The sequence below is a fragment of the Chrysochloris asiatica genome, unplaced genomic scaffold (genome assembly GCF_000296735.1).
Source record: "Chrysochloris asiatica unplaced genomic scaffold, ChrAsi1.0 scaffold00048, whole genome shotgun sequence".
Classification (NCBI taxonomy): domain Eukaryota; kingdom Metazoa; phylum Chordata; class Mammalia; order Afrosoricida; family Chrysochloridae; genus Chrysochloris; species Chrysochloris asiatica.
The window spans coordinates 13,522,522-13,535,198 of NW_006408566.1; the positions used below are offsets into that span (position 1 = coordinate 13,522,522).

Here is a 12,677-nt window from a genome sequence, read left to right on the forward strand (position 1 = left end):
AACCAAACTTGTTGTCATTAAGTTGATTCTGACACATAGTGAGTCTGTAATTTAGAGCAGAATAGGGTTTCCAAAGCTGTAATCTTTATGGAAGAGATGGCCACATCTTTCTCCAACAGATTGGCTGGTGGGTTCAAACCTTCAGTCTTTCTGGTACCCACCAAGAACTTTAACTACTGTACCACCAGGCCTACTAAGGTCTGTGAATCCACTGCCATCAGGTTGATTACAACTTGTAATTACCCTATGTAGGGTTTCTGAGACTGTAAATCTTTACAGGAGCAGATTGTCTCATGTTTCTCCCAAGGAGTGGCTGGTGGGTTTGAACCGTCAGCCTTGGTGTTAGCAGCCCAAGACATATCCCTAAGGCCTATTATTATCCTCATTTTGCAGATAAAATCCTGAAACACAAGAAGGTCAGGATCTCACCCAAGGTCCTATGGTAAAAAGGGGCAGTGCAGGGCTTTGTAACAAGGTGCACACTGGCTTTTTTGGAACCCAAATTCTTAACTATTATGTTTTATGGCCACTCACAAATTCATGCACATGTGAATGAATAAACCTACCTATACACACTTAATTTAGATGTTTTCACAGTTGAGTTCTGTGAAAGCAGACACTGAGCTTGAGTGTAGGGTGCCTGGATTTTAGGGTTCAATGTCTGTGAAAGGAAGAATGAAGGATGAATTAGCAGAAGGAGAAGTCAAACTATATGGGAAGCCTAGCAAAACCCCATCTCTAACTCTCTGTATCCAGAAATCTCACAGGAAACTTTGCTGGTGCTGTGTGCTTATCAAGTCGATTCCAACTCATAGTGTTCCACTGTGACAGAGAAGAACTACCCCACTGTGGTTTCCTAGGCTATAATCTTTACAGGAGCACACCTCCAAGTCTTTCCTTCTGTGAAGTTGCTAATGGGTTTGAACCACCAATAGTTTAGTTAGCAGCTAAGCACTTAACCATTGCACCACCATGGATCCTCCAAAGGAAATCATGAAGACCTTTGTTGGTTATCATCATGCTCCCCTTGACTTCAACAGCTAGTATGTTCACTAAAGATTAAGAAAGTGTTACTGTTGTAATTCTTGGTCTTCGCTTACACATTGAGATTAGGGATGTTGTGTTTTTTCATATCAGAAAAGCCTGGCTTTTCTTCTTTCCTAGTGAAATGCTGTTACATTATTCCAGAGGCAGACAGTCTGTTTCCTTAATCTCTTAACATGTGTCTGTGTATATATACATAAATAATAGAGAAGGCTGGTCTTTTACTTTCTTCCTCTATAGTTTTTCAAAGATTGAGGTGCTCAGTAAAGGACAAATTAATCATAGGTACAGTTTGTAAAACCTATAATGAAACATATTTGTTCAAATCTGACTCCCTACTGAACATCTCATTTGTCCAGGAAATTTCCCGTAGAATTTCTTTCATTATTTTGTTGTTCACTCTTATCTACTTACATAATTTTAGATTCTACTAGCTAGCAAAGATATCCGACTTTTGGGGGGCAAGGAGGTAGTAGATAATTTTGTATACTTGTTAGGAAGAAGATTTCTTCTTCTATCTGCCATCTATTGCAGTTTTTCTAAGAAACCCCATCTAGTTAGTTGGTCCAGAATATATATTAGAAGGAGATGAGGCTAAAAGCACTGTGACCTTGCAGTGTATTTTTGTTGTTGGTATAGCAACTATGTCATTCAATCTCATTGAGGGTCTTCCTCTCTTTTACTGACCCTCTACTTTACCAAGCATGATGTCCTACTCCAGAGACTAGTCCTCCCTGAGAACATGTCCAAAGACAGAAGTCTCACCATCCTGACTTCTGGCTGTACTTCTTTCTAGACAGATTTGTGTGTCTTTTGGCAGTCCATTTGTACCCATACCATAATTTAAATGCATCAATTCTTGTATGGTCTTCCTTATTCATTATCCAACTTTCACAGGCTTTGTGGACTATTGAGAATAACATGTCTTAGGTCAGATGCACCGCAATCCTCAACCTGATATCTTTGCTCTTTAACATTTTAAAGAAATAGGTCTTTTGCAGCAGATTTATGTAGTTTATGTAAAAAAGGTTTTACAAACTATACCTATGATTTCTTGGCTGCATCTTCCGTAAGTGTTGATTGTGTATTCAAGTAAAATCATGCCTTTCAGTACTTCAATCTTTTCACCAATTATCTTGATATTATTCACTGGTACAATTGTGAGGATTTTTGTTTTCATTATGTTGTTGTTATTACTAAATGCTGATAAGTCGGTTCCGCTGAGTATTCAGGTCCTCTTTGCTTTTAGCAAACAATGTTGTAGATGCCATGTTCTTTTTCATAAAATCCAGCTTCTTACATATTTGCTCAGCATACCGATTGAATGGTTAGAATAAAAGGGCACAGTCATGAAGCACACGTTTACTGGTTTTGAACCATACAATATCCCTTATTCAAAAGACTGCCTCTTGGTTTATTCACAGGTTCCTCATGAGCACAATTAAATTTTCTGAAATTCCTATTCTTCGCAATGTTTTCCATAGTTTGTTTTGATCCACACAGTTGAATGCCTTTGCATAGTCAATAAAGCACAACTAAACATTTTCCTGGTATGATGTACATCATTTGTTGTTATTGTTAAGTGCTGTTGAGTTGTTTCTGACTGACAGCAACCCTGTATAGACTTTCTAAGGAGCTGCTGGTGAGTTTGAACCGGCAACCTTGTGGTTCAAACTGTCCGTGTATTGAGTGCTTATCCAACAGCACCACTCTAGTCCTAAGATGTACATCTTGGGGGATGCTAATTTGCAGTATTTAACTGCTATTAAAAACTCAGTGAGTAGACTTCAACACGATCGTATCTTCTTGAGATTGTTGTTAGGTCCATTGGAGTTGGTTCTGACTCAAAGTGACCCTGTGACTAATAGAACAAGACACTGCCCAGTCCTGTGGTGTCCTCACAATCATTGCTCTGCTTTAGCTTAGTGTTGCTTCCAGTGTGTCAGTCCATCTTGTGTGAGGTCTTCCTCTTTTCCCCTGACCCTCCACTTTATAGTGTTTTCTTTAAAGGACAATTATACTGGAATTTCGAATTTACAGACTTGTCTATTGCACTCTGTAGTGAGCAGGTTAGCTTATCATTTGGAATTTGTTGCCTCTTATTGTCTCTTCAAAGTATGATGTTGAAACATTAAGTGACTAAATACAGAACAAAGTAGATAGACAAGTTTCATTAAGAAAATAAGGAGATTGAAAATAGTTAGAAGTGTTAATCCTGCATAGTTTCTTATTCCAAGAGTAAGAGCAGTCACATCCTCCAGTGTTCATAATAATCATACTAAAGAAACTACCACTAGGTACAGTTTATCTCCCTTTTTGTGGGTGATGGTTATGTGCCATGGAGTCGGTTCCGACTCATAGCAACCCTGCATAGGGTTTCTGAGGTTGTAAATCTTTACGGGAGCAGAAAGCCTCATCTTTCTCCCATGGAACAGCTGGTAATTTTGAACTGCTGACCTTGTGGTTCACAGCCTGATTCTTAACTACTGCGCTACCAGAGCTCCTTTTAGATAATACTTCTTCTTCATCTGTTACAGTGCTCTTCCTCTGTAGAATGTTTTATTGCACAGCTAATATATATATTTTTTCATACTACTCCACAACAGAGTTCTGGATTTTCTACCAACGTTCAAGATCAGAAGATTGCAAATATGTTTGAATTGTCTGTGCCTTTCCGCCAACAGCATTATTTGGCGGGACTTGTTTTGACTGAGCTTGCTGTCATTTTAGACCCTGATGCTGAAGGGTGAGTAGATCAGTTTTTGCCATGTAGAATATCAATTTAATATAGAACAATGAGACAAAATTATCCAATTTAAACCTCCTAATAATCAGCATAATGTTCTTTCCAACTTTTTGCCTACTTCTGTATTCATTGAGTTCTGTACCCATACTATTTCTCAGTTCATTGATTCTAAGACATTGTTTCATAAATTTGGTCATATCTGCATTTAAAATGTCTCTTTAAATCATTGGTAGACCATGGTTTATTTGGCAGCACTTTGTTACTTCTTAATAAATGAAAACCAAACCCACTACTGTCAAGTTAATTCTAATCCATTGTTGTTAAATACCGTGGAGTCAGTTCCAACTCATGGGGACCCTGTACAGAGTTTCCAAGGCTGTAAATCTTTATGGGAGCATAAAGCCTCATCTTTCTCCCACGAAACAGCTGGTAGTTTCGAACTGCGGACCTTAAGATTAGCAGCCCGATTCATAACCACTATGCTATCAGAGCTCTTTAATTCTAATCCATAGCAGCCCTATAAGATAGGGCTGAACTGCCCCAAGGGTTTCTAAGGCTGTAATCTTTGTGGAAACAGACAGCTGCATCTTTTCCCCGTAGAGCAGCTAGTGGGTTTGAACTGCCAACCTTTTTATTATCAACTTTGCTCTTAACCACTGTGCCAGCAGGGCTCCTTTCCTTCTTAATAGCCCATAAGAGAATGGTGCATATTAATAGGTAAAACTTAGATTTGTTGATATATAGTAGGTATTTTTCAGTTGAGGAAACAGGATGTCTGTGTGATTCCTTATGAAGAAAATACATTACCTGGCATTATTAAATGCTGTATTTTATTTCATAATTTGCCCTATAAGCAAATATCCTTAGGTTTTAGGTCTTTTAAAGGTGTGTATACTTTTAGAGAATTTTTTTTTTTGAAATTGATATGTAAGAAAAAGTTATAAAATTGTCTGAAAATTTGAGTTTATAGAAACAGCTTGATGTGTTATGCTCTAGCATTATTCTGGGTATGTTTATAGTTTTCTTTTATTAAAAATTTGCAGTTAATTGTGCATAACAAAACATTTCCCAATTCAATAAAAGTATTTGCCAATTCAGTAATTTTACATGTATAATTCAGTGATAATGATTATGTTCTTCATGTGGTACAATCAATCTCAGGATCTTGTGTGGGATTATACTACTCCATGAACAATATCTGTGTCCCCCTAAGCAATGCCGTTCCTTTTACCCTTTCTCCCAACCCTGGTACCCACTAATAGACTTTCTCTTCTATGTATTTGACTGGTTCATATAAGTGAGATTGTATTGTATTTGTGCTTTTATGATTGACTTAGGCATAATATTTTCAAGGTTCATCTATATAGCAGCATATATCAGCACTTGAGTTCTTTCTATTCTGAGTACTATTTCATTTTAAGGATGTACTACATTTTGTTTATCCATTCATCTGGTGATGGACATTTTGGCTGTTTTCTTCGTTTGGCTATTGTGAATAGTTCTAGATTGAACATTGGTGTGCAGGGGCATGTGACACTAATTAATAGTGTTTTCAGAAATTGAGACTCTTAAACTCACTTGGATAGTAATTCCTTTTTGTCAGTTTTCCTCATTCTTACATGTAGTTAAATTGTATTGACTCATACATACATGTAAGAATTCTATTCAAATAAGAAAGGGAGATAACTATAGTACAGCTTAAACAAACATGTCTTGATGTATTTGGTGCATAAATGAAAGAGTTATGTTCTTAAGAAACAGTTCTGTAAAACATACTAAATATCTTTAATAGCTACTATTTCCAAATCATTTGAATTTGTACTTTTATTTGGTGTATCAGGATATCTTTAGCTGAAAGGGACAGAAAACTGCTTCATAGTGGTCTTACTAAACAAAGGAAATTTTTTATTATAATTCAAAGTAAGCGGAGTTAATAAGTTTGTTACTAAGAATATGTAACTTAATTCTCACGAGTACCTTCTGAGATAGGTTCTGTAATGGAAACTTAGATAGGGATAAGTTAAGCCTTATAGTTAATAAATGATGAAGCTACCCATCGATCAACTTATAGCTAAACAGGTGTTATTCTTGTTAAGTTCTGTTGAGTTGGTCCTAACCCATAGCAACGCTCTGTTGGGTTTTCCAGGAGTGACAGGTAAGTTTGAACCACCAACCATGTGGTTCAAACTGATCTTGTGGTTGAATGCTTATCACACAGCACCACATTCAAACTCCTGCTAAACAATAGGCCTTCACTTTATAGTGAGCCATAACACCAGGGAATGCACTTCTCAGAATAATTAACTACAGGAAATCAAAAGGACAGCATTTGAACAAGAGCAGAGATCCAAAGGATGAATGGAAACGAGGAGCATGGGAGGAAGTGGGAAGAGTGTTGCTACACTGTGAGGACACAAGCAATGTCATGTGACAAAATATGTATTAGTTTTGGATGAAAATGAATTTGCTTTGTAAACTTTCACACAAACCACAGTTAAAAGTTAAACATGAAATAAATGAGGAAGCTACTATCGAACCATATTTTGAACACTCCAAACTAACTGTTAGCTTCAAAAACAAATGCTGGAGGGGAGGGTAAATATTGAGAAAGAACATGGGAACCCTAGGTATAGTCTCTTATTTGGGAAGTTTATTTTTGAAGAAATACTATATCTGCTTTTTATAATGAGAAATAATACATAAGCTAGAACAAACTAATTGAAGATATATTTTCAAGGTATAATAGGCGTGTTTTAAGAAGGCCATGGAAGCCATGTAAGAAAGATTGGTTCACTGAACACATGGAGAAATTATGTTCTGAAGGAAGGTACAACTTTTTCTGAGACAAAAGGAAAGATGATGGAATTTGGTATAAAGAAGGAGCTGTGTTAAAAGATCTGACCAGAACACATTCAGAATGGCCTTTCTTTCCTAAGGAAAGTTGGAGATGAGGTCTTTTGAGGAAATTGATGAACAGGCTTGATGGGAGAGTATGAGATGTGAAAAGGTTGCTCGGTTTACTATTAAGAGCCAGTTAAAGGTGGAATGGATACATTTTTAATTAAAAAGCTTTGCATAGTCAAAGTGCCTTCAATCTGAGAAGACAGGCCAAAATAGATATTTTATATATACATTGAAATTAAGAGTAACCTATGCTAGTGTGTTGTTCTTAAGTGCCTTTGAGAGTTGGCTTCAATTCATAACAACCCTGTATAGGGTGTCTGAAGAGTGGCTGGTGGGTTTGAACCACCAACCTTGCTGGTCTAGTGCCGATCTTATAGCGCCACACCAGGACTCCTGCTTGTGTATTAGCCCAGTTGAAAACTGAGGGCATATGGGAGTTTAGAAAAGTTTAAACTGCCAAAAGAGGTAAATGAACAAAGAAGTTCATTTTAGAGAGTCAAAGACAATCTTAATCAATGGGACTACATGATACATCAGTTAGAGGAATATTCTTTAAGTAAAAGCAAATAAAAATGCACTTTTGGTATATGTGGAAATGTCCGATTTAATAAAATGAAATACACAACTACTTAAGTTTTACCGTTTTTGTGTGGGACAGGCCTTAAAATATGAGTGGTTATAAGTACTTGAATATTAAAATGCACTTATAAGGAGTTAATTTAAAATATGCGGATTTACTCGAGTGAATTTGTATGACTTTCCTTTTTTCTCATTTTCATACAGAAAGACATTCGTTAACTTTTAAATGAAAAATGTTTTATATAAATACATGGCAAAGTTAAATTGAGTAAAATTAATTCAGTATCTTGGTTTACTCTGCTTTTAAGATACTAATTGATCTCTCTGACCTCACTGTTTTTGTCTTCTTCATCTTTTAAAATAGTCTGTTTGGACTGCATAAAAAAGTCATCAATATGGTACATAATTTACTATCCAGTCATGACTCAGACCCGCGGTATTCTGACCCCCAGATTAAGGCCCGAGTGGCCATGTTGTATCTACCTCTGATTGGCATTATCATGGAAACTGTACCTCAGCTGTATGATTTTACAGGTATTTACTATATTCAAGACAGATTTTTCAAAGCAAAGCCTAATGTTTACATAAGGGGTTAGAAAGTATCAAGGATGAAGATTTTATTTTAGAAAAAAACAAGTAGAATAACGTAAACTAGAAATAATCACATTACTGAAAACATTTGGCTATATGAGGGCATTCACTGCAAGTTTTCTGTAAGTAATTCTTTTAATGGATTTTAAAATAATGATTTTATAATAATGTGTGTGATTTATTTTTTATATATAGACTTATCGTTCAGGACATAGGTTTATTTGTATGTATATTGTAAATCTGAAAACAAAACAAAATAAAAACTTGACAAATGTCTACTAACCTCAGTCTCAGTTTTATTTAGATATACATTATAATTGAAATTAGCATTTACCTGAATATCAGGAATTGTGTTTATTGGGAACAGTGGATTAATACTGTGAAGCTGTGTTGCTATTTGAAAGCTGAGATCCACAAGGTTTTATGGCTTTTTATATTGCATATTTAATATTTACTTAAATTCTTTGACTGTAGTAAAACACTGTAGATTGCATTTAAACTAGTATTTAGTCTAATGAATTACTTTGATTGTAATAAAAAGAAAAACAAACATTTACTGTATATCTAATATGTGCCAAGAATTCTTGACTAGTGCCAATGATACAAAGATAACCAACTCTTTTCCTGAGAGGGATTGAAAGTTGAATAGCTTTACCAATATTTTGATCACTAAAATGAGTTTCCTTATCTGAAGCTAGATATGTTTACATTATTAAATAATTTTTTTACTAGCCAGTCAGAGTTCTCTATAAAGTATGTGACCACTGCATGAGTGAGTTAGTGCTTAAAATACTAAAAATATTGTTTAAATTAAGTTGGTTAAATTATTAATGTTTACATATTAACAGGCTTTTTTCTTTTAAACAATAATGCAGAATAAAGAAGAGAGTTACATGTTCAATAATTGTTACTTGAGCTAGCCTGAAGTTTTGTATTTAAATCTTTTCTAATTATTTTCTCCAGAGACTCATAATCAACGAGGAAGACCAATTTGTATCACCACAGATGATTATGAAAGCGAGAGTGGAAGCATGATAAGCCAGACAGTTGCCATGGCAATTGCAGGGACATCAGTTCCTCAGCTAACAAGACCCGGCAGTTTTCTCCTCACATCAACGGTAGAAACAATTCTTCAACAGGAATTGTTTACAGAAAGACAAATATTTGCAAAGGTGTTAGCTGATGCAAAAATACTTTGAGTTTTATATATTTTACAGAAACTTTAGGACCTGAAATGCAGCATAATCAGTTGTCTTATATTCATGAGTTATAAAAATCAGGTTCAGCACAAAATTGTTTCCTATGAGGTGGAAGTTAAATATTTCTCTACTTTTATACTTCTCCATTATTTCTGGTAGCAGAAACTCCTTCCATGGTGTACTCTACTTCTCTACTGGGTTTGATAATTCATTGCAACAGCTACACAGAACTCACAAACCATACATATTCACACATACGTGGTTTATTAGAAAAGTGTTGTTCTTGTTGTTGTTAAGTGCCATCGAGTCGATTCTGACCCATAGCGACCCTGTATAGGGTTTCCAAGGAGCAGCTGGAAGCCCTGTATGGGATCGCTATGAGTCAGAACCGACTTGATGGCACTTAACAACGTTTTATCTAATTTTTCTTTGGTTCTGTGGCATGTCTAAGAGTCTATTGCTGAATCCAAGGTCATTAAAATTTAGTCTTATGATTATTATTTTTTAAAATGTTTTATAATTTCAGCTCTGATATTTAAGGCCCATGATTCATTTTTAGTTAAATTTTTTGTAAGACATTAAATTGTTGATTATATATAATAATGGGATAGTATGCATGTTTGAATCCCATCTGTAGTTTTATCTGGTACCAGTGTTCAATTTATATATATTGAATAGGATGTATTGACAATAATTTTTGTAACCAAGTAAATAATGTAACTTCTTTTGAGTGTCCATTTTAATGATCAACTGTAGGTCACAACCCAGTAATTGTCAGTTCAACTGCACCAAGGTTCCTAAAGATAGTGGCTTCTCTGCCCCAGGCAGTCTACTAAAGTAGTAAATACATTTTGATTGGAATCACCTTTAGTAATCACAGACAGCTTGAATTAGTTTTTGTAGTGGTGTGAAGTATGAGGCCAACTTAATTCTTTCACAAGAATGCCTAGTTGACCCAGTATGATTGTTGATGCTTTTTGTGTTCCTTCTTGTGTGTTTTCTCATAGTTTTAATGTTTCCATGTTCTTCTTGGATTTTCATTTTCTTAGTATGTTGTGAAATGTTAATTTTCTTTGAGCTTGCGTTATAGTCCATTAAGTTTTCTCTCCATTTAGTGCAATTTATTTTATCCTGTAATCTACCTGACCTTCTCACCATCTGGATCTCTGTTCCTATATGTTTACCTTCTTTTACGTTGTACTTGTTTTGATCATAGACTGACCTCCCAGATTCTCTGAGTTTGTTCTTACAGTTTTGCTCTGTTCTTGACTCTTCCTTCTGTCGACTTAATTCTGGGAGGTTCTGTCACGTATGTCAATCTCTGGTTGTTATCTGTTCTTGTTGGTTCTCAGTCCACAGAACTCCCTTTAGGATGTTTTGTAGCACAGGCTGGGCTTTGGCAAAATCCCTTAGCTTCTGTTTATCCTGGAATGCTTTGATTACAGCGTCGTATTTGATTGATAGTTTTGCTGGATAAAGGATTCTTGGTTGGCAATTTTTTTCTTTCAGGGTTTTATACATGTCTCCCCCTTGCCTTCTTGTTTGCTTGGTTTCTTCTGAGAGATCTGAGCTTAATCTGACTTTCTTGCCTTTGTATGTGACACTTCTGTTTTCCCTAGCTGCTTTCAGAAGTGTCTCCTTATCTTTGATTTTGGAGAAACCCAACATGATTGTTAAGATAACACCTTGTTTCCCCAATGAATTGTCTTGATTCCCATCTCAATAATCAAATAACTACAAATTTAAGGATTTATTTCCAGACTCAATTATGTTCTATTTATCTAGATGCCAAACACCCTTTAACTAAAACTTTGTTAGTATAGAGTTAGAGAGGCTTGATCCTTGATGTAAAGACTCAGTTGGTATTATGAGCTACTACATCCATAAGCAAAGGTCAAGTTTATCACATGTAGGAATTTACACTTGCTAATTGTATCAGTTTCTTTACCTTCCTCTAGTCAAGGAGTTCTGATTATCAAGCCATCCAGGCTAGGTGAAATGGATAGTATGTGCATCTAGTATCATTTTAAATGTTTTGTTATGTTCTAGGTGAAATTTTACAAAGCAAATTAATTTTCCTTTCAATAACTTATACTCAACTGTTTTGTGACATTGATTGCATTCTTCAGAACACATCAACGCTCTCCTCCTTTCCACCCCTGGTTCCCTGTTTTCATTTGTCCAGTTTTCTTGCCCCTTTCTGCCTTTTCATCTGTGCTTTTAGGCAGATGTTGTCTATTTGGTCTTGATTGTATAATTGATTATTCTAAAGAACCTATTTCGCCCCAGTGTTTGTTTTACAGACCTGTTCAGTCTTTGGTTGAAAGGTGAACTTAGGGAATGACTTCAGTTGAGTTAAAAGGATATTGAGGGACCATCGTCTCAGGGTTTCCTCAAGTTTGTTGGACCAGTAAGTACTTCTAGTCTTTTTAGTGAATTTGAATTTTGTTTTCCATTTTCTTCCATCTCTTTTCTGGGACCTTCAACTTGGTTCCTGATGAGAATAGTCAATGGAACCATCTAGTTCTTCTGGTCTCAGGCTAGTGGAAGCTATGGACTCCTGGGGCCCATTAGTCCCTTGCACTAAGTGTTTTCTTGTATCTTTGATTTCTGTTAGATTTTGAAATTACCTTAAGTTTGCTAATTAAAATGATGTAGGAAGTTTTTCTTTTTCTTTTGTTCTTTGCAGCTGCTTGTTTAAGATTGGAATTACGATTCAATTCTCTAATGGTTATAAGTTTTTTATTTCTTCTTTACACTGGTTTTAGTAAATGTTGTTATTGAATAGTTTTTATTTTTTCATCTTTCTTGACATATAAAGCTGTGCCTCACATCATCTATAATATTTTTTATAGATGTAACATCTGTTGTAAATATAAACTTTCATTTTTTGTGACTGACATTTTCTACTTTTATTATTCAGTTTCATCAGAAATTTGACAAATAGTTTTAGTTTTTATAAAAAACCAATTTCATGGTACTATGACTCCTCACTTTTGATTGTTTATTTTTACCTGTCTTCCACTTTGTTTGGGTTTATATTGATAATTTTTGTCTAATTTATTGAGATACATACATTCCTCACTAATTGTCTTCCTTGATATGTATTTTAAGCCTATGTATTTTCCTTTCTTGTGAGCTATCAATTCGATTCTGACTCACAGTGATTATCTGATAAAGCAGAACTGCCCCATAGTGTTTCCTAGGCTGTAATCTTTATGAGAAAGGAGCCCAGTGGCACAGCAGTTAAGCGCTCAGCTTCTAACCAAAAGTTTAATGGTTCAAATCCATAGCTGCTACAAGGAAGAAAGATGAGGCAATCTGCTTTTTTAAGGATTTGCAGTCTTGGAAACCCTATGGGACAGCTTGACTCTGCCCCACTGGATTGCTGTGAATTGGATTTGACTTGATGACACGGGAATTTTTATTTAATCTTTTTGGTAGTCGATTGCAATGTCTGTTCTACTGTGGAGCTGCTGGTGGGCTTGAACCCATGACCTTTCTGTTAGCATCTGATTCTCTACCACTGAACCACCAGGGCTCCCTCCTTATATTTTCCTTTAAATAGTGATTTTTGTTACATGTGCCAATTTATTTGTAGCATTTTTATTATT

The 12,677-nt window shown here is 35.5% G+C and overlaps 1 protein-coding gene across 8 annotated transcripts in view; it reads left to right on the forward strand.

Annotated features, from left to right (window-relative positions):
- The window catches only part of DOCK7 (dedicator of cytokinesis 7), a 254,019-nt gene that overhangs the window by 161,894 nt on the left and 79,448 nt on the right, over nt 1–12,677 (forward strand). For all 8 annotated transcript variants that reach the window (XM_006862471.1, XM_006862472.1, XM_006862473.1 and 5 more), the window contains 3 exons: nt 3,651–3,790; nt 7,638–7,807; nt 8,828–8,982. In XM_006862471.1, coding sequence (XP_006862533.1) covers nt 3,651–3,790; nt 7,638–7,807; nt 8,828–8,982 — 465 coding nt within the window. The remainder of the gene's footprint in view (nt 1–3,650; nt 3,791–7,637; nt 7,808–8,827; nt 8,983–12,677) is intronic.